A 27,362-nucleotide genomic window follows, 5' to 3' on the forward strand; every position below is an offset into this window, starting at 1 on the left:
CCCCCATTCCCCGTGCTGGATTTTAGCACAGGGAGATAAATATGGTGCAAAGGCCATATCATCCTTTTCTGGACGGGAACGCCTTCCTTGCATCTCATTGATGCAATGTAGGTTTTCCCGTCCTGAAAATACGTTAACTCCATAACATTGGCACTACACGTGTCTAGCGCCAAATTATAAATATGGAGTTAGGTTTGCGCTGAATTAGCGTAAAAAAATTATGCTAAATCAGCGCAAACCGAGTATATATATGGGCCTCAGTTTGTAAAGATTTTGCAAGTCATCAAGAACTTCTGTAATCATTTGCTAATGAGGATGAAGGCTGACTTCTTTTATAAGATCAGTGAATCTTTCTGTGACTTGTAGTACCTTTTGTAAGTAAAGCAGACAGTAGTTTATTCCTTATATTAGATAGTCACACCATCACTATTCCCGTAAACTGATTAAATCTGATCTGTTATGTTCCTTCACGTGAAAGATATAGCATGCTTGCAAACACAGAGAATAAATGTGGATTCTGTACTGCAAAATTAAACATACCAAAAGCAGATAGTAATTTGCTGCAAAATGAGATTAGAACTAGCTTAACGTTTAATTTTGCAGTAGAGTTTCCAGAATTATTCTTCATGTTTGCAAGTATATTATGTCTTTCATATAAAGGAGCATAACAGATTGGATGCACTTTTAGGAATTAACATGGACCACCTTTTCATCTGCTTTAACTATAACTTTGAGCAACAAAATCAAAAGTCATATCATGCTCACATGTGCAAGTGCTATTATCTTTTTTCTAGGAATCACTCTGGTGCATGTGTATTTGCTCAATGATATAGCATGTGCACTGCAGGTATGAAGGTATGAAGATACTCCATATTCCTGAGCTGTGGGGCATATTTATTAAACAATCACGCTGTTCAGCAAGTCACCTTGATGTACTGCACGATAGGCAAAGGGCAGGAATGTGCCATACTTACCATTGTACGGTGCATTCCTGTCTTTTACCTGCACTGGCTCACAATGTGCTGCCTAAGGCCAACGCAGGTGTCTGTCTGCATTGTAAGCAGTATTATTTTTGTGCAGGAAGGGGACAATTTCTCGTAGGTATGCCTCACCTGGGGAAGCATAACATTTGGATACATTCCTGCATCTATTAGTAATGGTAAATCTGTCAATACACCAGAACATATAGGTGGTTGAGTGGGAACATTTACACTCCACCCATGGAACGCCTTCCCAGGCCAGAGTATTTGATTGCAGTGGTTTGTGCTGCATTGCATCACTCTAGATATATTAGGCCAGGCAAGGCCACACAAGGTAACCTTGAGTGGTTTGATAAATATAACTTATGAGTTGTGACGCTCTTGCATCCCATTGAGTGTGACAAGATTGGCAAATATCTTTAATAAATAAGCCCTATAGTTCACTTCAGCACATTTTCTACAGACAATGCAATTGTTTGCAGAATGCAGCATACAGCTCTCATTGAATCAATGCACGCTTGGAAGCTTGATTATGGTACAGCCCTTGTATGAAAGAAAGCAAATTCTTTGTTATGCAGTGGCAAGAATAACAACATATTTAGTGTATCATGTATTTTAGTTTGTTGTACAGGGAAACAAATCCAGAAATGTGGTTTCATATGCTATTCTGACTAAATATTTTGGTTGAATTGTAATATGACATTTTATGGGATTATAATGCATGGAAGTCTGCTACCCTTGTATAATATTCTGTCTCTAATTTCTTTATAAAATGTAACTTGTGAGCACTTAGTTGCTCATTATAAAGAAATGATGTCAGAACTCTATGGTAATAACTTATTACATTTGAGTTCTGACCTAACAAAGTACGCTGCTAGTGCCAACGGGAAAGTCAAGTCAGGTCAAGGAGCATAATTTAAGCACCCGTCTACAGAAAAATGAAAGATTGATTTTCTTTCTTCTGCTCTGCTTTTCTAGCTTACAATGAACAGCAAAACTAAGATATGTATGGCAACTTGTTTATTTTTTGCTATCCTTAGCTAATTATAGAAATGTTAGAGTTTTTCTCCATGTCTATACACATTCTGAGCTAACGTATTTTGTATTAAATAAACCCAACTTGTACTAACCTACTTATAATATCTTTTTACAAAATATATGTTACAGCATTTGTATGTGTTTAATATTGCACTAAAGATTCTATGTTTATTCTTCATATTTGCTAGCTGTCTCTCTCTTTCATATGAAGAACTATGCACCAAGGATTTCATGCGTTTCTGTTCCCATGTATTCTTTGGGATAAAGTGCATCCTGCTGTATATGATAATGGTACTGCAAATCTCTTGAAGTTCCATAACCATATACCAGAACTTAGACTTCGGCCAACTTCCTCTATATGGAAATGGAGCTCCTTTCTTAGTTGCAATATCCCTTATATTGTATGAGAGGGGGTGCTTTATCTCATATATAACTTTAAATGGCCACCCAATGGTACACATTTGTTTTACTTGCATTAAAATATATTATATATATTATTATAATGAAATAATAGTGATAATAGTGATAAAACGTCATGTTGTACGATACAAACATCATAAAAAGTTACATTGGCTTGACACTTTGAAATGTTTCCCTCTTCAGGATGTTCAGTATACGGACATAGATTACATGGAGAGGCAGTTGGATTTTACCCTCAGCAGTCACTTCCAAGGACTTCCAAAACTGGTTGAACACCTGCACTCAGAAGGAATGCGATTCATCATCATCCTGGTACTTTCATCAATGCACACTCTACTGCTTAAATACTGTCATGTAGTATTTTATTTACAATTTCATTAATTTGCGGTGTATATTTGCAATACTAGCATTGTATCATCAAGGAAATTAGATTTTTTTAGGTACAAGGTTTTATTTAGAGCTAAGCAGAGACTGAATAACCTATTTTGAGTGCGTACCAAGGTACAAATTTCAAATAGGGCAGACAGGACATTCACAAAACTAATAATTATGAAATGCCCTTAATATTGATGGACAGCTAATTTAACACTTTTATGATTTCACCCATGGTTATTTACTAAGTAGTGTGGGGTCCTTCTGTATATAAGGAAAATATCTGCCATTTTTAAGTTGAAAAGTTTTTTGACTAGAAGTAAAGGAAAAACAAAAGTTACAACAAATAGCCAATCATAACGTTAGCATAGTAAAACTAGTATTATTTGCAATGCACGAAAATAATTGAAGAGAAAGCTTTAAGGGAGAAAATTATTGCATTATAATTTAGCCACAGTATTTTTTTTTGTGTGAATGAGACTTTTGACTTAAAAAAACAATAGGCATCTGGCAAAACAGAAAAAGGTATGTTTAATTAAACATTACGGCCAGGAGAGCAGTTACAGCCCTATGGTCTTAGGACTGTCTCTCAATACCACATTGAAATGATCCATGTTTTATACATTTCTCGGGAAGTAATAAGCACATAAAACATTCTTTCCCTGGCGATATATGCAAACAATTGAAAGGGAGTCACAGATACAATTTACAGATAGGGAATGCAGGTGCGCCTCAACCTGGAGTGGACACTATGTGGGCCAGTGAGTACTTGCCCAGTTGTCTAGCCTGAGGGGCATATGGTCTCTCCGTGTGCTATGTGTGATGTGGTCTGATTTGTTGAGTGTACATAACTATGTGTGGCATCTGCCTTTATGGTGTTTTGGGAATGCGTGTGCCCCTCTGACCATTTGTGCTTTATTGGGGCCAGTCTCTGGAGGCCATTGTAGTGTAGCTGTCTATCTGTGGGATCTGGCCTAATCTTGGCTGTTAGCTAAGTGTTACCCCACCCATGACCTGTCCGTTAATAACCTTCAGACCTGGGCCACAGAGCATGCCTGACCTCGTACCTAAATGCTTGTGTTGACAGAGAGTTCATTACGGGGGAATTCAACAGGGGTGATGTGATTTCGTTTGTGTACGAAAATATATACTTCATGTATAAAGGTGCTGTGCTGTCCTGTGTATTGACTGATCGAATGTCAACACTGATGTTATCCATATCTCTACCATAATTTGCTAAGTTAGAGTACAAAAATATTTCCTTGCTTGTAATATATATGGTGGATAATTATTAGTCAAAATCTATTATAATTAATTGCATCTGTAATATTTTGTAAATGTAGAAGAAATATGAGTTAAAGGCTGCATTTATATTATGTGCATCCTAGACAGCAAAACAAATGTTGATCAACTCAGTGAAAAAACATTCTTACTGGATCTAGCAATCAGTTACATTATCATCTTTTGGATTTATTTTCAGGATCCAGCAATTTCGGGAAATGAAACTAAACCATATCCAGCGTTCGAAAGAGGTGTTAAGGAAGATGTTTTCATCAAATGGCCCAACAGCAATGAAATCATCTGGGGAAAGGTAATTGATTTTGTTTACAAAGGTAGAGCAACAAATAGAACAAGTAATTTGCACTAAAAAAAAGTGATGTGCCTTTGCGGGGTCCTGAGAGTTTTTAAAAAGGGGCAAATCACATAAATGCACCGGAGCCAGGCATATTGGCACATATTCCAGTTAATTTTGCCCTAGTGACAGGCACATCTGCAGCAGCATTTATATCAAAGATCAGCGCAAAAACAATATATTCGATCAGTGGGTTAGTGCAAATTTGGGTTCAAGACTCCTTTAACCCAAAATTAAGTGCATGCTCCAAACTATAGGCTCATGCTATCCCTGAAATGTAAGCAACATCATCAGTAGGGTGCAATCCAGGCAGAGGAAAAGCCCATGTTGTTATGAATTATGTTGCAGGATTTTTAGCAGACAATTGAAAACCCCACCAACGCATAGAAAGCCCTCTTCTTCCAGGCAAAGTCTGAAGCCATCTGGTCCTTAGTGTCAACAACACCTTTGTTGCAAAGACAGTAACAGCTGTCGTCAGAATAAACAAGATTGTGACATTAATGGAGAACATTCTGATTTTGTAGTTCCATTCGAAATAATTCTTCACACTGGGTCTGTATTACCTCTCTGTGCTTTTCTCCGAGATCTTCTCCTTAATTAAGCCATTTCCTTAAAGTAAAACTAATTATAACCCCACAATGTATCCAGAAGGCTGTCATTCTGATTAACTGTCTGTTCCTTTCTGCTTTTATTAAAAAACTGGCAGCGATGTCTTCCAAATAACTTTAAATATTAACACTCCTCCAAATGCCGACCTAATGATTTTAAAATATTCCTTCTCTGCTTGTCCATCATGATATACCATTGTGATATATAAATAGTGTTTACAATGAAGTTGCATTTTAAGTTTTAATGCATTTACTGTGCTCATGTACACTCCATTTAAAAGCTTCTTTCTCACAAATTCATTTTACAAGTGTGTTATTTTCTATGACCTAATTAAGGGAGAGCAGAACTGATGGAGTTTTACTCCGCAAAATTAGATGGAGTTAGATAAAAACTCATTGAGTTTTCTGCAAAGTTCCACCCACTCCTATAAATAACATGAAGTATCGACTCAAGCGCCCAAAAAGCCTAGCGAATTTTAAACTGTGAGAGTAATTGATGAACTGCTTAAATCTCTAGTGCACGCCCCCTTAAGCCATAAAATGGCAGCGTATGCATTAGATTGTATTGTGTTGGCCATCCCGATAACCGATTATGTTACTTTCAGACCTAGCCTTCAATTGGCCTTCTTATCTGGACTACGGGTGTCAAAATGGATCGCTTCATTTGGTTGTTCTTCATGCAAGGGCTATGTATATTTTATCTAGTGCCTTCATGTGTGAGATAGCAAGAATTCATCAGTTTACCAGAGTGCAGTGTATGAACTATTTTACATTGATTTTCAGGGTTGGGTTAGGGGGAGACAGAATTTACAGACCAAAAAGCAGCATTTGAATCTTCAATACAGGTGATTAAGGCTAACACTTAGTGTCATCATTTAAGTTGTTGAGTCGAGGACTGTTACCTCAAGAGCACTACGGCCATGAACAAATATTGGCCACAAAAAATGCTTCCTGTTCCAACTGCACTCCTTTGACAGTCACACAATCCATGGTCGCTGCCACCACACTCTATGCAGTTGTCAAGTTGTTCCTTTACTATGTCCTCTAACCTTGACGTCTCAGCATGACTTCATTTCCTCGAGACAAAAAGGATTTTGAGAACATCTAAGTAGGAGGTTGACTGGCAAATTTAAGGGGTAGAACTGAATTCTTCATCTACCTCGCAGTATGGGATATTTTAGAAAGGAAAAATAAAAATATAAAGATTGAACTACCAAAGAACAATATTGTCTGCAGTTTACCTCACAGAAAGCGAGTTTAAGCACATTGCTTGTCCTCTCCTTGAAAATGTGACTCATGCTTTAGGCTTTGACCTTAAAGCATACCTCACCTTGCTCTCTCATACTTCTCGGATACTGTAGCTTACTAGGTACATTTCCATGTAGCTCACCTTGTCTTTCTCCCCATCTGCAAAGCAACTCACTCACCTCCCAGTGTCTCCTTCCTACGTGCCACTATATCAGCCAATACCAGTTCTCTGATGGCAGTGAGAATGGATTTTCCATGGAGTCCACTCAGAAGAAAACTAAATCACTCTACCTAGGCTGTAATGCACTGCCTGAAGCCACTTAGCACGGTGGACAGGAGGTGATACCAGCCAAGAAATATGAAAAAGAGCAACACATCTCTTCCACTCAAATACAAAAGAGCAGAAGCTACACATGCAACGCAGGGTCAAGTGTTTTTCCCTCTGTACAGCGCAGGATCACATTGGCTGACAGAGATGTTTCTGATTGGTTGTTTCTAGAAAACAAAAACAGGTGAAACCCTGCAAACATGCTCCTACCATCCGGGGTCCAGCTGAGCACTTTCAAATTGTGTGAATATTTCACTTTAAATTTTTTGGCTGCTACTTGATCTGGTTGCATCTTAAGGTCTGAGGCTCATAAATAAGCCAGTCTTATCAATGTAGGGATGGGCCCCGTGTGCCGGTAAACTCCACTACATTGTGGTTGGTGGATTTTTTGCCATAAATTATTTAAAAAGTATATCTTCTAGGATGCAAACATAGTTTGACAACATTAATATTGCAAATATAAATAAAATTCACTGTTTATTTAAATGTTTGAAATATTTGTCCTCAAGTCCATTCGTACAGTGTGGTTAACATGCATCATTGTTTATTAAATCTTCAGGTGTGGCCGGATTACCCGAACGTAGTAGTCAATGAGTCACTTACATGGGAAGAACAAATTCAGGTACAGAAGTAATTTGGCAGTTTTACCGAACAATTCTCTAGATAATGTAATCTCATTCTATTGGTTCATATTCTATATGAACTCTAATTTATAAACGTCACATTAGTATTATGAACAAGCTTAACATATTGTACCTCGCACTTTACTGAAAACCAGTTTTATTTACACACTTACTAGCTGTTATCACTGGGCTTTTTTGTCCCTTCCTCTTTGGAGGGTCATGTTTCTTCAGATCTATCAAGCATACTTTTCTTAGGATACATCGAACGTTGACAGTGCGTTTTGAGCTCATGAACTGATGTGAGTGTGAGTCTGTAGGAGAAGTATTTTCATAAACAAATTAGAAATCTCCATAATATGAGAGAACCCATTATTAAAATTTAGATGTCATTTTTTTAGTTAGGTTCCAACACTAGTACAGATGATGGTACGTATTTTCTATATGGCTGATGCTATCATATTTGATCACGAGAAAAGGAATTGTATTTCAATAAAAGTTTACATTAAGTAGGATATAAGTGAAAAATGTGAACAGAGATAAATTCATCTATTGCTTTGATTATAAAAAATCTGATTTGAGTAATCTGTATTCACCATGCTAATAAATCAATTTATTTAAATAGTATTTCCGGAAAATTTGATAATTAAACCTACATCTGTTTACTCTACCCTGTCTTCACAGTAATTATAGCATAATTGTATATCCTACTAAACAGTTTTGCATTTAGATATTATGAATTGCAAATCATACCCCCAGCTGAATAAAGTATCAGGAAATAGTGTATATATTTTTTTTTTTAAAACAGTATATTAATTCTTATGCAGCAGAAAGAAAGAAGGAGATATTTGGAAATGAATAAAATGTACGACCAAGAGCAAGACAGTCAAGAGGATTGGGGTATACTGTTGAGATAATGCAAGGATAAAGAAAAGAGGGATGTGCCATAAAAAAGTGAGGAAAAGAAGGAAATATAGAAAAAGTAATGGAAGAGCGAATGTTTAAGAAGGTAAAACTGAGATAGAGGAGATTGGATGAATAGTATGAGAACGAGAGCAAGGTATATTTTAGAAAATGAGTGAAAAAAAAGGGAAAGGGTGATGAATATTTGAAAAGAGGAGAGAAAATAACAGGCGGAGAAGTAATCAAGGATAGGAAATGTGGAAATATGAGCAAATTAAACAAAACCATTGAAACACATAAAGAGTAGAGTGTAAAATATTAAGGGGGAAAATAAATAATGCCTAAAGAATTTTAAAAAATGTGGACATAGACAAGAGAAAAGTAAGGAAGTAGGCAGAGAAGGAACCTGAAATGAAATATGAAATAGTAAAAAAAGAAAGAGAGACATAGACAAATAAAAAAAAAACTGTTGGCGCAATCAGTCACTGAAAATAAACTGAACTAAGTTTTAACAGCCAGCAGGTACTGTCTGTCAATAAGCCACTCTATATATACAGGCCATTAACTAAGGATCACCAAGATATTTTTTGCAAAGGGTGATTTTGCAATTCTGATGACACTTGTTCCACATAAAAATGTGTTTGGTTGCTTCATTTATGTACAATTTGGTGGGGACCTTCCAATAAAGTGCAGTTCTTTCAGTACCAAGCTAGTGACCCTCACTAGATCGGTGCCCTTGGTACTTACTTTTGCTGCACTCACAATGGCATGCACAGCTCCATAGGAAAAAAAACCCAGCCTGATCATGACTTCTCCATTGAGACCAACACCTAACGAAAGCAAACTAGGTGCATGATGTAACACTTCTTGGAGTTCTACAGTGAATTTGATGAGTAGACTGTGGTGCATTTTGATTTGTTATAGAAGGATTGCTTGTTGGTAAATCATGCCCCTGCACTAGGGAGGACTACAAATCACAGTGGCCAGCAAGATAGCTTAATAAGTTAAACAATTCTTTATAACAACTTTATTTCGGCATCCAGTGCCATAAAAGTCACATAGCACCACAATAAATAATATATTAAGAATGATAAAATAGAAATTTGCTTTAAAATAAATAAAAACAACTCGCAGAGACCAATACAATCAGAAAGAAACAGTCCCGAAATACAGTATGGGGGCTGAAAGGTGCGAGTAAGACTACAGGAACATAGGAGCTGGGCAATCTTGACCAGTTTCCTTCTGATGCGCCTCCTTTAACCGAGGAATTTGGCAACTGCAATGGCAATGGGCAGACTAGACTCTGATTTTAGAATCCTCATGGCTACAGCATGATCTCGGGCCCCCAGCCATTTGCAGGTTGGAGCAAGCCATTTCCTACGTTAAGAAGTGTAAGATGGGCTTACGAAGAAGACATGGGCGGTTGACTCCTGAAACAGGTTGCAGCTGGGACATGACTTATTGGTGGGACATGACTTATTGGTAGGGGCCCTATTCTGCCTTCTACTGGTGTAAGTTTTAATGGGGAGGGAACCAAATCTGAATTGCCTATAGAGCTTCCTGACAGTCGGATCTAGGATGCTATTCAGGTAAGGTTTTAGGAACCAGGTAGGCTTAAAGTCTGGGAACTTGTTAGTTAGTCGCACTAATGGAGCGAGTGAGATATAGACTGGGTTACCCACTCCCAGTAACAAGATTTTACTCTTTCTTTAGTCAGTAGTGGCCCTGTGTGTGAGGAGTTTCATGAGTCTCCCATCCCAATGGCAATCAATGAATTGGCTGAGTTGATCCACTGGATCTTATTGAACGTATCCAAAGAACAAACTTCCCTGAATGCTGTGGCATGAGAGGAAAGTTCGGTAGTTGCCATGATTCTCCTCCAGAACAGCAATGGTCTAAGACCAACTATGGGAGCTAATGGTTTGTGGGCCAGATCCAAATGCAGAGGAAGAAGTGGGGTACTTGGGGGCAGGGAGGTGAGCTTTCTCATGAACATGTTTTCTATTTGGATAAGCTCTTTTACATCCTCTAAGTCCCAGAGTTTGGCCCTGTAAAGTGCTGCTCTGACAAACTTCATGTTATAGATGTGGAGAGCAGCAGCTATTGGTCGTATAGTGGATGCATTGTGCTCCCTTAGAAGGACGCCCACCAGCTGGCTAAATTTTAATGATGTAGAATTTATGTGGGTATTCTAGGACATTGAGTCTGATAACTTTATCCCCACATATTCAAAGGTGTTAACTTGTTCTAATTTAGATCCACCTAGGAAAAGGTTCCCCTTGTATGATCTGTGAGGGTTAATGACCATGAACTTGGTTTTGGAGGTGTTTATTTCTAAGACTCTCTCGGAGCAGAAATCTTCAAACCGATTCAGCGAGGATTGAAGGTCCATCAGGGTTTTGGATACTATGAGGGTATCATCTGTAAACAGAAAAGTTGTGATCTTTTCATTGCCTACGGTTGGTGCATCAGAGGGCTGCAATGTAAGGTGTTTGACGACCTGGTTCAAATATAGGCAAAAGAGAGTTGGAGCTAGAACGCAACCCAGCCGAACGACCCTGACTAATTTGATTGGGTCGGTGAGGTCACCATGGTTCCCCCAGCGTACGTTTGCAAAATTAGCTCAGTGTCATCGAATGATTATGGCCAGGAGCCCTGAGGGCATTCCTATCTCATCGAGGACCTCCCAGAGTTTGCCTCTGGGGACCAGGTTGAAGGCAGATTTAAGGTGTATAAAGGCTACGTAGAGACTCCCCTTCCCTGTCACTGCAACTTTCCTACACAGGAGCAGAAACCAAAACACCTGATCCATGGTGCTTGTTTTGGACCTAAAGCCAGCCTGGAGTGGTGACAAGATGTTATTCTCAGAGATCCAGTCATGGATTTTTGATAGTAGGGCCCAACAGAAAACCTTTTGCACTGTATCAATAAGGCTTATGGGCCTATAGTTGGCGGGTAGAGACCTATTACCTTTCTTATGGATGGGTATTACCTCAGCACCCCTCCATGACTTGGGAATGGGGGCTCCCCTAGCAATTGCACTGGATAGAAGGAGGATGTACTCGGCCCATTTGTCGATGTTATGGAGAAAAAGGTTACGAGGAATACGATCGGGGCCAGCAGCTTTCAAACATACTCTGTTATTTATTGCTTCTCGGATGTCTCCCAGGTTGAACAAACTGTCCAAATAGATGGTATTTGACTGGGATAGGGGTAAAGGGCAAAGGTGGTTGCAAATTGGCTTTCAACATTATAGAAGGAATTGAAATGTCGGAGCCAGTCTGAGGGTTGATTGTTATTGCCAATTACAGGAACACCCCTTTGGTTTCTTTTGCTTACCATAAGCCAGAAGGATTTAGAATCCCTGCGTTCACAGGTGACCTTCATAAGTCTCCATATTTCCTCCTCCCAGTCCTTCCTGGCCTTGTTCTGCATCTGCATATACAGGTTCCGCAGAGTCCTAACTCGAACAGCATTTTTTTGCTTGATTGCGCTGTTTAGTTTTGTTTGGGCCAGCCGACAGTCTTGATTAAACCAGTTATCTCCCTTGCGGGATAGAACGCTAATGGTATTGTGGGCAGCTGGCGTGGTAAGTAGCTATTCCAGTCTTCTGAAGAGCCGAGTGTGTACATCTAGTTGAGAGGAATAGTTACCCTCTTCCTCATCCATCATGGCTAACAATGCAACACAGTTTGATGGTAGAAAGAATGTTGTCTCGCAGGACAACCTTGCTCCATCCTAGATGCAGTCTGCTGTTCTCCTTGCCACCTTAGTTACTTTGGTGGTAGTTATCTTGATGGGAGCCCTTCCCCATTGGGGCTCTAAGCTAAGACAGAGTGGATTTTCTACACTGTCCATTTTGGTCCGGACTACTATGTCATCTACCAAGTGCCAGTGTCTGGCGTACATCAGGATATAGTCAATGTGACTCTTCCCCTGTGTGCCAATGAACGTGTAGGTGGCATAACTCTCGTATTTGGTTCTTCCATTGACTGCCCTCAGGCCTTGGCCAAGGGTCAGAGCATTTAGTTGCAGGGAAGCCTGGCGCCACTTCTTAAAAGGGGGAGTTCAAGCATAGGTATATGCCATAGGTTATCTTCTTCCAGGAAATCACCCATATTATCCAGACCGAGGGGTTCGAAAGTGGGATTGAGGGCATGTTTAGAGGGTCTTTCACCCAATTGGCTCTCAAGGATCTGCAAGGTGGCAGAGTGGTTGGGACCCCTTGTCCCCCTAGCGTAGATGTTTTATATGTCAGTAACAGTGGTCCCAGATCCCTTGAGACTAATACCAAGAATATCAGAACTGTTGTTAGGTAGCAATTTCACTACGCACTATAGTGTGATTCTCACCTATATTAGGAGGCCCCCAAGAGACGACCCACCTTGCTGGGGGTAGCAGGTATGTGGTAGGTTGCATAGCCAGGTTTATAGGCAGGTTTGATTAGCCAGATTTCCTGAAAAATACATATGTCATATTGGTTGATAAAGGTATTCCAGTAAGGCGATGGAAGTTTGGATTTAATATCTGCCACATTCCTGGAAACAATGTTTGCTTTCCAACAGGTAGTCATGGAGTTAAGCAATAGGAGACGATTTGCCAGGAAATCTAGAGAACCCGTAGAAGGTCTGAAGGCGTCCTTGGTGGCTGGTGCAATGACATTAGGTGGTACGATAGTGGCCCTCCTGTCTTTCTGGTCGGGCATATCCGCTGAGTAACTGGTAGTGCAGAGACAGTTGTCAGGGCTTGCACAGCTTTTGAATCTATCATAGGAGGCCTGTGTTTTGGGCTGTAAGGGTCAATCTATCTTGGAGAAAACGATGCCATCGTCTTGAACAGCGTGAGGGGATGCCGCACAAAAGGGAATGGGTAGATCGAGTTTGAACTGTATGGTAGACCCATCCAGAGGATTGGTTATTTTTGTTCTAGGGCAACTAGGTCATAAACTAATTGCCCATTTTCTATAGTGAGCTCAATACAGTCGGACAGTGAGCTCAGGGACCTATACTGTCTGGGCCTAAGGATGTCTTTTCTGATTACCGAGAGGCATCCTCTACTATGTCAGATCCAATGAGTGACTTTTATTAATCAAGGAGTCTTCCCCTTTCCTCCCTCCGAGAGTTGAGTTTCGGTACATTGGTCATAAAAGGTTTCCGAGGCAGGAGGGTGGTGGTCTTGGCAACTTGTGTTCTACTAGAATGACGACCCTCCCCCAGTGTTCAGAGTATGGAGTTGGAACTTTTGCTCTGAGGGTAGATGGAAGAAGATTAGTTTGGCACACCTGCAGGTGTTCGGGAACCCATAGTGCGGGCTCCGACTTATGACCTAGAGATGGTATCCTCATGTGGTAAACCTGGGTGGCCTCCAAGATGGTTTACAAAAGGGGGCATAGTAGGATCAAATGGTGCCAGAGCGGAGGTGTTAGTCAAAACTGGGATGGCAGCTCCTTTCCTAGGTGTTCTTCCCCTCTCTATCATGAGACGCCCCACTGTAACCACAAGGTCACCTATCATACACTTTAGGGCTGCTATTTCTAACCTGATTGTTTGTATGCAACCTACCAAGTCGTCATTTGAAGGGGGGGGCATGGCTAGTTGTTTGGGGGGCCACCAGCCCCAACTTGGGCAAGAGAAACTGCAAAGACCTGTATTGTGGGTGGATCTGGGATGTATGTTAGCGGTAGAAAGCAGTTGGTTCAGGGAATGGGAGAGGGAGGAGGCACTATTGCTGTGTCATGAGAGGAGCCAGAACTAGGAACTAGGTCTACAGGGTTTTGGGGCGCTGTACAGGTCTTGTTCCTCATCCGTTCCCTAGCTTTATTAAACATATTGGATATACTTTCCTGCTTGTTGGTCAGCAGTTGGATTGCTAAACACAGATTGGGACTCATTGGTTGGTCTACACCAGATGGTGGGGCTCATATTTCCCCAAAATCATCCAGGATGTTGTCAATGCGATCAAGCACCTCATTACAGCCCGACTTTTTTGAGTTTTTCTTGTGCATCCCCCCCAACCCCGCGCCACCTTCAGTCGCTTTTCTTTTACCCATCTCTGTGGCAATACGTTAAAACATAACAAGGGGCCTGGGATGGTACGTTAGGGAGGAACTAGAGGGAGGTGAAGCTATTCAAATGTGGCCAAAAAAGAATCAGACTCAGGGAGGTGGCCCAGCCCAGCCTGGGTCGGCCGTAGATGGGCGCAGACGGCCCGCCTTCAGCCCAGGCACATCCCACGCTGTGGTATGTCCCCTTGTGCTTTATAGTGCGCGTTGGAAATGGCAAGTGGGAGTAGCTGATGCAGAAGATGGTAGCCTCCTGGGCTACAAAGCAGTCTGGGATATGTAGTCCCTCTGGTCTCAGTTAGCGTGTCCTGTGCTGCGGTATGCCCCCTCGCACTTTATAGCGCTCATTGGAAATGGGAAGTGGGAGCAGGTGATGCAGTAGATGGCCGCCTCGTGGGATCACAAAGTACTCTGGCATATGTAGTCCCTCTGGTCTCGGTTAGAGTGTCCTGCACTGCGGTATGCCCACTCACGCTTCATAGCGCTCGTTGGAAATGGCAAGTGGGAGCAAGTGATGCAGAAAACGCCCACCTCCTGGGGCCATAAAGCAGTCTGGGATATGTAGTCCCTCTGGTCTCGGTTAGTGCATCCTGTGCTGCAGTATGCCCCTTGGCGCTTTATAGAGCTTGTTGGAAATGGCAAGTGGGAGCAGGTGATGCAGTAAATGGCCGCCTCCTGGGGCCACAAAGCAGTCTGGGATATGTAGTCCCTCTGGTCTCGGTAAGCACATCCTGTGCTGCGGTATGCCCCTTTCGCGCTTTATAGCACTCATTGGAAATGGCAAGTGGGAGCAGGTGATGCAGAAGATGGCCGCCTCCTGAGGCCACAAAGCAGTCTGGGATATGTAGTCCCTCTGGTCTCGGTTAGCACGTCCTGTGCTGCGGTATGCCCCTCGCGCTTTATAACACTCATTGGAAATAGCAAGTGGGAGCAGGTGATGCAGAAGATGGCCGCCTCCTGGGGCCACAAAGCAGTCTGGGATATTTAATCCCTCTTGTCTCGGTTAGCGCGTTAAACAATCATTCTGATATACCTGTGATCAGTTGATCACACGATTGAAACCAGAAAAAGCTAGCTCAATTGTTTATCATAAATGTAAACCTCTTATTTTGCACAATAGCATTATCTGTCATTTAAAATCTTTAGAATTGTGAAAAGCTATATACATGTGCGTGTGGTTGTCTGTGTATGAGTTTTAAATGAAATAAATTAAAGAAGCATTAAGGTGACAGAGAATTACTAGTGCCTCAAAAGCAAACCTAAAGAATACAAGAAAGTCATGGTTTAAGTTACAAACTTAATCGTATCTTGTTAAGGACAAAGATATATTTTTTAATCTCTCCTAATATTGGTGAGCATCAGGAGAAAGAAAACATTTCTCAATATTGGCACATAGAGAAATGCATTTTAGGTGGAATGTAGGAATCTTCCTTAAATGCACCATGTGCATTTACAATGGAGTCAGGGATGTTAGACTATATTTCTTTATTGAATATAATCATAGTCCAAAAACAAGTGCTGGAGCTAATTAAATGCCAATGTAGTGTCCTAAGGTCAGGAATGATATGGTTGTGTATGCCAAGTTCTGTAGTCATTTTTGCTGTTCTATTTAGCACCAGTTGAAAAAAGTACACAAAACTCAACAGAGCTATCAGATAGATGGAACTGCATAGTTTAGCTTCGAGTGAACAATTAATTGATCAAATTAATTAGGATCTGTTCAATGAAATATATCACTCCCCTCAGGAGATTCATATATAGCTATAAGATGTTAGCCACTTCTCTAACCCATAGATATGCGAAGGAAATATAAGATCTGTGTTGTGAATGCTTGAGTGCGAGGGGTGGATGGGAGGGGTTTGAAAATGGGTGAAAACTAAGGGCCTGATTTAGAACTTGGTGGAGAGGTTACTCTGTCATAACGGTGATCGATATCCCACCTGCCAAAATCTAAATCCAATAGAACATAATGGAATTTAGATTTCAGCGGATGGGAAATCCATCACTGTCGTGCTGGAGTAACGATCCCTCCAAGTTCCAAATCAGGCCATTACTAGTAAAATGGATGGGTCAAGGGAGGAGTAAGGAGAAGTTAAGGAAGGTTTAGGGCGGACATTAATCAACCCACTAAAAGATTAAGCTCATTGTTATTCACAAACTGAATCTATAGATTTACTACAGCCAAAACAAGAACCCACAACAGTCATATAAGTACTTCAGCTGAGATACAGTTAACTTAGTATTTAAAAAGTATTTTTATATTAAATATATGATATTGTAATAATATTTTAATTACAAAATTGTGATATTAATAATTTAAAAATGTAAATTAAATTATGTGTAATTACTTTGAAATAATTCTATTGATATTTTTCAATTATTTATGTATATAATATATATATATATATATATATATATATATATATATATATATATATATTTATACATATATATATGTATAAGTACATCAACATATATATATGTATGTGTAGAAACAATATATAAATATATTACATTAGGGTTACTTTAAGTGTGATTTCATTTTTAATCTAAACTTAATTGTAATTTATTTATTTTGAAATTATGGTTTTAAATTGCAAATTAAGTTACAATTACTGTAGCTTTTTTAGTAGTGTCCTTCATTTAAGTATATAAATTAAGTAGCATTAATATTTATCATAAAATATGTTTTCTAATTTTTTTAAAACTTTACAAAACCTTTAAAGTTTTTCCTATATTTTACCCCAGAAATATCACAGTCCTTGTGGCGGATATCTCAGCCTTTTTGCAAAATGTTACAAGTATTATCTTCACACTCATAAATTAAGTTCCATCTCCCACACTCAGTGGATTGTGACACTTTTGTGAAACTTTACACTAGTGAATAGTGAACAGCCTCTAGTAGCAAAGTTACTGAAAAGCCTAACAATACATTTGGACATCTAGATTTAATAAAATGTATATTGACAACTTTGTAGGAACCTTTCCATTCCACAAAATATTGTTGCATTTGATTATAAGAATGTTGGCATTGAACGTGGAGCTGATAGGGCGAGAGATGGTTCAATATTTCGGTTGTCTATGAGGAAATATTTGAAGGACTTTAAGAAGTTTATGTTGATCTTATTCATTGCAAAAATCACAAATATCACAGGTTCTGAAGACCGCCAGACTAGCGGTGGAGAATGGACCGCCGCAACAGTGGCGGTCCGACTGCCACATGACAAGATTGGCGGTCAGTGCCACCAAAAGACCACCATCACCCCCTGGATCTCTGATCCTGATGGGCTGACGGTGATTGTGGTTTTAATCAGCCACAGTGGCACTGGTCAGCACACCTATTCTGATTGCAACCTTTTTCTCCACCAGCCTTTTCATGGCGGTCTGACCGTCATGAAATGGTTAGCGGAGAACAAGTGCTGGGGGTCAGTTGTGGGCAGTGCAAGGGCCCTTCTCCCCAGCAACACTAGAATGCGCACTGTCATTCAGAGGGTGCTGGGGTGTCCCCTGTGCAACCGCATTGGACTCGGCTCCATATGTAGCCAAGTTCAATGCTGCTGCATGTTTTCCACTGGGCTGACTGGCAGAAACCTTGGTTTCTGCTAGTCAGCCCAGTGGAAAATGCTTAATAGGGCAGGTGGGGAGACTGCCAGCTCCACCGCGGTCTTCTCACCACAGCTCTGGTGATTGGGTTTGCCTTCATGTTTGCCTTCCACCAAACTGGTAATCAGACCCTAGTGATTGTTACCTAAATAAATGAATGTATTCTTTTCTTACAGTGAACACAATAGAATTGTCCTAATAGATAAATTAGATACTGTCATATTCTTTACATTACATGATACCTGAACTATAATACCAACTCAGAGATTGTGTTTATTTATTGAATTTTTCAGTTTGTATGGTGCAAACAAGTCATTTGGGTATGTAAAGTTATATACTTTACATAGCACTGTTGAAAACAAATGCACATTTGGGTCTGAATTACACAAGACAAAAAATACTGAAAATATCCATTACATAATTTTAATTACCATTGTTTTCTACAAGTAAGACACCTACTCTGAGTGCAGATGAAAGTTCCAATACCTGAGCAAACAGTAGTTTGCAAATAGTTTGAATTCTGAATACCTTTGGTTTTGTTCAGGTAAGTCTATGATTTTTCAATTATTCACTTCATTGACCTTCTATGTATCCATTCAGGGATGCAATCAGCCTTTGGCAGACCCTGCACCATACCCACCACAAACAGCCACACCTGCTGCTGAGGGGAAGATGCACCAGCACCTGCTCTGGTTCCAGACCCTCCCTCTTTTCACTGTCCACTCCTCAGCAGTTCAGGAGCAGGGGGCAGAGGAAGGCAGAGAGCCAGACCGCTGGCAACGGGGACTCTGGACCACTCCTCAGCAGTTCAGGAGCCGGGGGCAGAGGAAGGCAGAGAGCCAGACCGCTGGTAACTGGGACTCTGAACCCAGACACCATTCAGACCCTCATTTAGCTTTCTCTTCTGTGTGCACATGGGGGCCAACAGTGGCCCTGGCCATTATTTCCATATGAAGGGGGGGTGGGCTTGGAAAAAAGGAAACTTACAGGCAAAGCTCCATGGAAAATAACTTGTTTCGCCAGAATCCCTGAGCTTTCTCAAGGAGTCTGGGAAGACAGGTTATTTTCTGTGTGTTGGAAAATGGGTTATTGGTAAGGGCAGGTAGGTACCTACACCTAGCAACAAGCCACTAACCTCCACCTAGGTACAGTTAGGTCTCAGTAAATTAATCCCAGCTCAACCCTTGGTAGCTTGGCAACGAGCGTCAAGGCTTAACTTAGGAGACAAAGTGTAAAGCATTCAAATATCACAAAACAGTAATCAAATAAAACACAGGAAACAGTTTAAAAATCCAAAACCAATGTATAAAAATAGTTTATATTTTTATCTTTAAAATGACACCAAAACGAATAAAATCGGATAAAGGGAACCGGAGATATGAATTTTTAAAGAATTATTACTTTTCTAGCGCTTAGAAACAAAAAGCGCCAATCGGGTCATCTTGTTGCACCACGACCGGGGCAAAGTCAAACTTTCAGGCCGACCGCGATGGAGCCCTGCTCGGCTACAGGTCACGGGAGGCCTCGGTTAAAAAGTTACCTTCTGACTTAGTCTTTATTTTGAAGATTTTTCTTCAGCGGGACGAACCTGCCAGTCGAATCCGACCTCCTGGAGCCCTTGTCCGGATACGCGATGCTGGATTCCTCGGTGGAGACTTTTACCTTCGGACTTAGTCGTTTTTTCGAGGTGAAAATCCTTCGACCGGGGTAAACCTGGATCTTGATCCGACGTCCATGGAGCCCTTCTCGGATACGATGGCTGGGAGGTCCCGGTCAACTTTTTACCTTCGGACTTAGTCTCTTTTTTGGATGTTTTTCTTTACCGGGACGAACCACGAAGTCAGGCCGGGTCGCGGTTGAGGCAAGCCGGCTAGATTTTCCGAGGCGGGTCGGTCCCTCTCTGGAGCTTTTTTCCAAAAATTCTCAAATCTTTTCCAAACTTCTGGGGCTTCACCCAGATGTTCTTTTAAGGTTCTTTTGGGGTCCACAGCTCACCCCAAGGGTCCAGAAGTTCTGTGATGGTCCTTGGGGGGTGCGGACTTCAACTCCCAGAATGCACCTGGCGCAAACTCCTTTTTGGCCACTGGACAGTGGTCAGCTGGTCGCTTTCTTCAGGAGTTGGTGCAGGGGACTCTGGTTAGCAATTTTTCACCTGTAGCAAACAGGGAGTCCCTCCTTGAACCAGTTGAAGCCAGGCAAAGTCCTTCTTGTGGTGAAGCCCAAGTGTGCAGCTGTTGCAGTCCTTCTGAGTGCAGGTTCCAGGTGCAGGCCAGGGGTCCAGCAGGGCAGTCCTTCTTCTCCTTAAGTTCTTTCTTCTTGAAATTTGGTGGGGATCTGAGGCGTGGGTGCAGGTCTGCCAGTTTTATCCTTGCTCCTGGGTGAAAAGCAGGGGGGCCCTGGTTCTCCAATCAGGGACAGGGTCGTCCCCCTGTGATGACCACTTCCTGGGAAGTGTGGCAAAAATCCATCCCAGAAGGCAACAGTCTCGAAAAATCCAACATGGATGAATCTGATTTTTGGAGGTTACATCTGGCTGAGCCCACCCACTGGTGTGGCTAAAAATCATAAACACACCCCTCTCCTGCCCTCTCCTAATCTAATCAAGGGGGCACCTAATTCTCTGGGGTTGCAGGATGTGGGGGTGTTCCTGGGTGCTCCAAATGTCCTTCTCTGCCTTTGAAGACCAGTTTGGCAGCCCTCCCCCTTCCTGCCTCACCATCTGCTGAGGGGAGATTCTCTCCCCCAAGCACATTCCTTTGTGTGAAGCCAGGCCACTTCACACCTAATCAAGGCAGCCTGGCAGAAGCTGCTGCAGGCTGGCCAATCAGAGCACAGCAGCAAAAACAATGCAGAGCTGAAATTGGCAACTTTTTAGGTAAAGTCTAAACTTTTTACCTGGACAAGTTATATTAAATCCAACAACTGGAAGTTGTGGGATTTATTACAACAATCAATTTGATACCAAATTCTTGGTATGTAACATTTAAGGAGACTTTAAAATTTAAAATAAAGTCTGCCCATTCTATCCTATGGAGGCCATTTACTTCAATGAGGGAAAAACGAATTTGGCTGTTTTTACCTCACCAGGGCTTATAAATCTATTTTTATAAAGTCCCTGCTTATAGTTACATGGCACCCAGCCCTAGGGGCACATAGGGCACACCTTAGGGGTGACTTATATGTAAAAATAAGGTAGTTTAAGACTTTGGAAGTACCTTTAATTCCAAAGTCGAATTTGCATATAACTTTAATTTAAAAGCAGCCAGCAAGGCAGGCTTGCTTTTAAAATGACACTGGGCACCTCAGCAGTGCACCTAGGTGTGCACCACCTATGCTGTGGTCCCTAAACCTACATGCCCTACCATATACTAGGGACTTATAGGTAGGTTAACTTAGCCAATTATAATTAGCCTAATTTGCATATCCATTTTACAGAGAGCACAGGCCCTGGGACTGGTTAGCAGTACCCAGGGCACCATCAAAGTCAGGAAAACACCAGCAAAAAGAGGAAAATGGGGGCAAAAAGTTATGGGGCCTCTGCAATCAGCCCTGTTTTCTCACACAACCCCCCCCCAGCCCACACGCCCAGGAGACTCAGCCCAACCCTGGGAGAGTCTTCCTGGCTTGTTAGGCGAGGAAGACAGTGAAGAAAACTGGCTGTCCCTTTGCAGGGCCTACTCTGCCTTATATCCTCCTGTCAGGGTCACTCCCTATGGGTAGTGAAGCCATCCCAACAGTAAAAGGACCCAACTCAAACTGAAACTTTCCTCTAGGGGGGGTCTTCCTCCTCTCTCTCTGCCAACTTGGGTAGTGAGGTGCCCACCTCCCCTACTCCTAAGTTTGCTAGGGCAACACCTAGCTTACCCAAAGAGGTCACCCAACACTTGAGGAACCCCACCATGACCAACAGGGTCAGGGGGCCTACTTTGCTATTGGCCCTGGGGTCTGCCTCCCAGGCCAAGTACAGTGCTGCCAGGAAGGCTAGCACCCAGCAGAGGCTACTGACAGCTGTCAGTACCCAGAACCACACCCTAAGCTCTCCACTGACAGGTGGCTGAGCTGCTTTAGGGGCATCTTTGGGGTCCTGGCACCCCTCTTGCTGTCTAGAGTGGGGGGCTACCACCTCCTGTGGCAGACACCCTCCTTCCACTCTCCCTTCTGTCAGTGCAGGGGCAACACCTTGCATCTGGACAGCTGCCTGACTACTCAGGACTTCCTTGTGGTCAGGTGAGGCCTCACCAGTGCCAACTCTGGGCTCCCCCCTTACTGGGGCAGAAGGCCCTTGGCTCCCTGGAACTCTCTTTAAGAGTGGCCTACCCTTCCTTTTCTTCTTTCCTTTTCTTGGGGACCCCTGTCTCCTAACTGTAGGGACTGACTCCCCAGGACTTTGGGTTGGGGGGGCGCCCTGGGCGACCACCCCATCTGTGACCAGACTCACCTCTGGGAGGTCATTGCCCAGGATACAATCTAGGGGAAGGTCAGCACTGACTACCACCCTAATCCAGTCAAGGATACCCTCCCTCTCTAGGGGCACTATGGCTACAGGTTTGGAGGTGACCTCCCCTGTGGCTATCCTGACTTTCTTTGTCTTTCCTGGGACATACATGTCTGGGGTCACTAACCGGTCACTCACTATAGTGTGACTGGCACAGGTGTCCCTCAGGCCAGTGGTAGGGATCCCATTCACTTGAATGTGGTGGAAGTGCCTACTCCCACCCTCAGGGATCACCAGCTTACCATCTGGTCCTATCTCCCAGCTCAATGCTAGGAGGACTTCATCATCTGAGGAATCCTCCTCTATGGCTACACTGGACAGCCCAGTGCTAACCACCTTCTTTGGACAGGCTGCATCTCCTCTGAAGTGACCTGTCTGCTGACAGTCAAAGCAAGCCCTACTGTCCAAGAGCTTTTTTAACCCTGGGTCTAACTGTCTCTGCTGGTCAGAGTGGGATTTACTCTCCTCCTTCTTAGGGTTCTGGGGTACAGAGGGAGTCTCTGTGGTGGGCTTACCACCTCCCTCCTTAGGTTTTTGGGGACCTGTCCCCCCCTTCTTGGAGTCTCCCCCCTGGGACTTGACAACCACCCTGGTTCTCAACCACTCATCAGCTGCCTCCCCTAGCTCTCTAGGGTTGGTCTGCTTAGAGTCCACTAGATGCTGGCGTAACCTTTCTTGGATACAATTGGTGAAGATGTGCTCTCTCATGATCAAATTGTATAACCCCTCATAAGTATTTACTTTGTTGCCAATAATCCAGCCCTCTAGTGCCTTTAGTGAAATGTCCACAAAGTCAACCCAAGACTGGGTACTGACCTTCTGGGTGTCCCTGAACTTGAGCCTATACTGCTCTGGGGTCAGACCAAACTTTTTAGTCAAGCAACTCTTCATACTGGGGTATGAGTCTGCATCCTCCCCACTCATGGTTAGGAGCCTATCCCTCCCAGAGTTGGGAACTAACTCCCAAAGAAGTGAACCCCAGTACTGAGGCTTGACTCTCCTCATCTGGAGGGCCCTCTCAAAGGCCCCCAGCCACTTATCTATGTCATCCCCCTCTACATAGGCAGGAACCACCCCCTTGGGTAATCTGGGGCAAACTCCCCCACCCATGGACACCTCAGCTTCTTTATCGCTGCCACCATCTCTTTTCTCTTTGTTTGCCCACTTTTTCTTTTCTAGGGCCAGTTTCTCTGCTTCCAAAGCTATGTATGCTAGCTGGGCCTCCAGCTCTCTTTCTCTGATGGATGGGTTCTCTCCTCCTGAAGGGACCCCCTTCCTACCACTAGCTTTGGGTCTGCCCCTAGTGACTGTATCTACTGAGGACCGTTCTTCCTCATCCTCACTTAGGCTCAGATGCCTTCCCTCCCCTGAGAGGTTAGAGCTAGCATCCTCCCCTTTTTCTTCCTCCTCTGGAGCTTCCTCTGTGCCTAGCTCTTGGGCCTCAGGCCATGCTGTCAGGGATTTAATCAGGATTTGCTTCCTGAGATCAGTGGTTGCAGGCAACCCTCTCTCAATACACAACCCCCTAAGCTGGACTACTGTCAGTGTGGGTAGGCTAGCCAGATGAAGCTCCATGGTTCCCTAGTTTTGTGTCAACAAAAACTTTTTGCAAAAATTGGAAACAAGAATTTAGAAAAATTACAAAAATTCAATAATTGAAATTAATCCAAATTAATAAAAAAAAATTAAAATTAAAAATTAAAAAAAAAATAATAATAATTTTTGCACTAAGACAATTTAAAGGATTTTTAATTTGTTTTACTTAAACTGTAACGTGATACTGAACACAAGTACAGGATCCCACCGCTGCCACCAAAAATGTTGGAAAATGGGTTATTGGTAAGGGCAGGTAGGTACCTACACCTAGCAACAAGCCACTAACCTCCACCTAGGTACAGTTAGGTCTCAGTAAATTAATCCCAGCTCAACCCTTGGTAGCTTGGCAACGAGCGTCAAGGCTTAACTTAGGAGACAAAGTGTAAAGCATTCAAATATCACAAAACAGTAATCAAATAAAACACAGGAAACAGTTTAAAAATCCAAAACCAATTTATAGAAATAGTTTATATTTTTATCTTTAAAATGACACCAAAACGAATAAAATCGGATAAAGGGAACCGGAGATATGAATTTTTAAACAATTATTACTTTTCTAGCGCTTAGAAACAAAAAGCGCCAATCGGGTCATCTGGTTGCACCACGACCGGGGCAAAGTCAAACTTTCAGGCCGACCGCGATGGAGCCCTGCTCGGCTACAGGTCGCGGGAGGCCTCGGTTAAAAAGTTACCTTCTGACTTAGTCTTTATTTTGAAGATTTTTCTTCAGCGGGACGAACCTGCCAGTCGAATCCGACCTCCTGGAGCCCTTGTCCGGATACGCGATGCTGGATTCCTCGGTGGGGACTTTTACCTTCGGACTTAGTCGTTTTTTCGAGGTGAAAATCCTTCGACCGGGGTAAACCTGGATCTTGATCCGACGTCCATGGAGCCCTTCTCGGATACGATGGCTGGGAGGTCCCGGTCAACTTTTTACCTTCGGACTTAGTCTCTTTTTCGGATGTTTTTCTTTACCGGGACGAACCACGAAGTCAGGCCGGGTCGCGGTTGAGGCAAGCCGGCTAGAATTTCCGCGGCGGGTCGGTCCCTCTCTGGAGCTTCTTTCCAAAAATTCTCAAATCTTTTCCAAACTTCTGGGGCTTCAGCCAGATGTTCTTTTAAGGTTCTTTTGGGGTCCACAGCTCACCCCAAGGGTCCAGAAGTTCTGTGATGGTCCTTGGGGGGTGCGGACTTCAACTCCCAGAATGCACCTGGCGCAAACTCCTTTTTGGCCACTGGACAGTGGTCAGCTGGTCGCTTTCTTCAGGAGTTGGTGCAGGGGACTCTGGTTAGCAATTTTTCACCTGTAGCAAACAGGGAGTCCCTCCTTGAACCAGTTGAAGCCAGGCAAAGTCCTTCTTGTGGTGAAGCCCAAGTGTGCAGCTGGTTCAGTCCTTCTGAGTGCAGGTTCCAGGTGCAGGCCAGGGGTCCAGCAGGGCAGTCCTTCTTCTCCTTAAGTTCTTTCTTCTTGAAATTTGGTGGGGATCTGAGGCGTGGGTGCAGGTCTGCCAGTTTTATCCTTGCTCCTGGGTGAAAAGCAGGGGGGCCCTGGTTCTCCAATCAGGGACTGGGTCGTCCCCCTGTGATGACCACTTCCTGGGAAGTGTGGCAAAAATCCATCCCAGAAGGCAACAGTCTCTAAAAATCCAACATGGATGAATCTGATTTTTGGAGGTTACATCTGGCTGAGCCCACCCACTGGTGTGGCTAAAAATCATAAACACACCCCTCTCCTGCCCTCTCCTAATCTAATCAAGGGGGCACCTAATTGTCTGGGGTTGCAGGATGTGGGGGTGTTGCTGGGTGCTCCAAATGTCCTTCTCTGCCTTTGAAGACCAGTTTGGCAGCCCTCCCCCTTCCTGCCTCACCATCTGCTGAGGGGAGATTCTCTCCCCCAAGCACATTCCTTTGTGTGAAGCCAGGCCACTTCACACCTAATCAAGGCAGCCTGGCAGAAGCTGCTGCAGGCTGGCCAATCAGAGCACAGCAGCAAAAACAATGCAGAGCTGAAATTGGCAACTTTTTAGGTAAAGTCTAAACTTTTTACCTGGACAAGTTATATTAAATCCAACAACTGGAAGTTGTGGGATTTATTACAACAATCAATTTGATACCAAATTCTTGGTATGTAACATTTAAGGAGACTTTAAAATTTAAAATAAAGTCTGCCCATTCTAGCCTATGGAGGCCATTTACTTCAATGAGGGAAAAACGAATTTGGCTGTTTTTACCTCACCAGGGCTTCTAAATCTATTTTTATAAAGTCCCTGCTTATAGTTACATGGCACCCAGCCCTAGGGGCACATAGGGCACACCTTAGGGGTGACTTATATGTAAAAATAAGGTAGTTTAAGACTTTGGAAGTACCTTTAATTCCAAAGTCTAATTTGCATATAACTTTAATTTAAAAGCAGCCAGCAAGGCAGGCTTGCTTTTAAAATGACACTGGGCACCTCAGCAGTTCACCTAGGTGTGCACCACCTATGCTGTGGTCCCTAAACCTACATGCCCTACCATATACTAGGGACTTATAGGTAGGTTAACTTAGCCAATTATAATTAGCCTAATTTGCATATCCATATTACACAGAGCACAGGCCCTGGGACTGGTTAGCAGTACCCAGGGCACCATCAAAGTCAGGAAAACACCAGCACAAAGAGGAAAATGGGGGCAAAAAGTTATGGGGCCTCTGCAATCAGCCCTGTTTTCTCACACTGTGGAGCTCTGACTCAATGGTTCATTGTTTTTTGTGCACAGACCCCCCTGCTACATATGCAATATTGTCCAGGCATAGTGCCCCGGCCCCCTGTGACTCTAGTCTATGGACATGGGGGATGGGAGCACTGGACCTGGACATAATTGCATATGTGATGGGGTGGGGAGATGGAAGTCTGTGCTCAGAAATAAAGGAAACTTGCATACAGCTCTGCGGAAAAGAACCTCTCTTCCCAGAGTCCCTGAGAAAGGAAGGGGTGTTATGAGGTACAGTGCTGAGGCCAGCAGGGAGAGCTGGAGACTAGGTGAGTTTCTGTCGCTAGTGCTGGGCCATAAAGAAAGGGCAGTCTGAGGCTGTGTGTAAGTGCAGAGGAAGGGATTGCAAGACTGGTGCAAGACAGGCCCCATAGCGAAGGAGGGCAGTTGGTGAAGGGAAGTGTTCAGGTGTAAAGAGCAGCAGGCTTCTGCTGCCTAGTGCCCAAACCTGAATGCACTGGATCTTGGCAGCGCTAAGCAGTGCCAACCCTCCTTAGCACTTCTGAGATCAGGCGCATTGGGCCCAGGGTGCCAGTAGGGCAGGCGGCACTCCGCAGCACAGGAAAGTTCACGAAATTCACAAAATTCTACTTTAGCTAACTCTGTGGAATTCCACTGAGTTAAACTCCGTGAGCTCCGCTGACCCCTAGTGACATAAATGCCGGCCTCTGTAATCTAAATCCCATCATAGCCTATAGGATTTAGAT

At 43.0% G+C, this 27,362-nt stretch overlaps 1 protein-coding gene across 1 annotated transcript in view; it reads left to right on the forward strand.

Moving 5' to 3' along the window:
- SI (sucrase-isomaltase) overlaps positions 1-27,362 on the forward strand; it is a 632,954-nt gene that overhangs the window by 348,347 nt on the left and 257,245 nt on the right. Inside the window, exons 32-34 of the mRNA XM_069213228.1 lie at positions 2,622-2,750; positions 4,291-4,401; positions 7,187-7,249. Coding sequence (XP_069069329.1) covers positions 2,622-2,750; positions 4,291-4,401; positions 7,187-7,249 — 303 coding nt within the window. The remainder of the gene's footprint in view (positions 1-2,621; positions 2,751-4,290; positions 4,402-7,186; positions 7,250-27,362) is intronic.

The sequence above is a fragment of the Pleurodeles waltl genome, chromosome 11 (assembly GCF_031143425.1).
Source record: "Pleurodeles waltl isolate 20211129_DDA chromosome 11, aPleWal1.hap1.20221129, whole genome shotgun sequence".
Lineage (NCBI taxonomy): Eukaryota > Metazoa > Chordata > Amphibia > Caudata > Salamandridae > Pleurodeles > Pleurodeles waltl.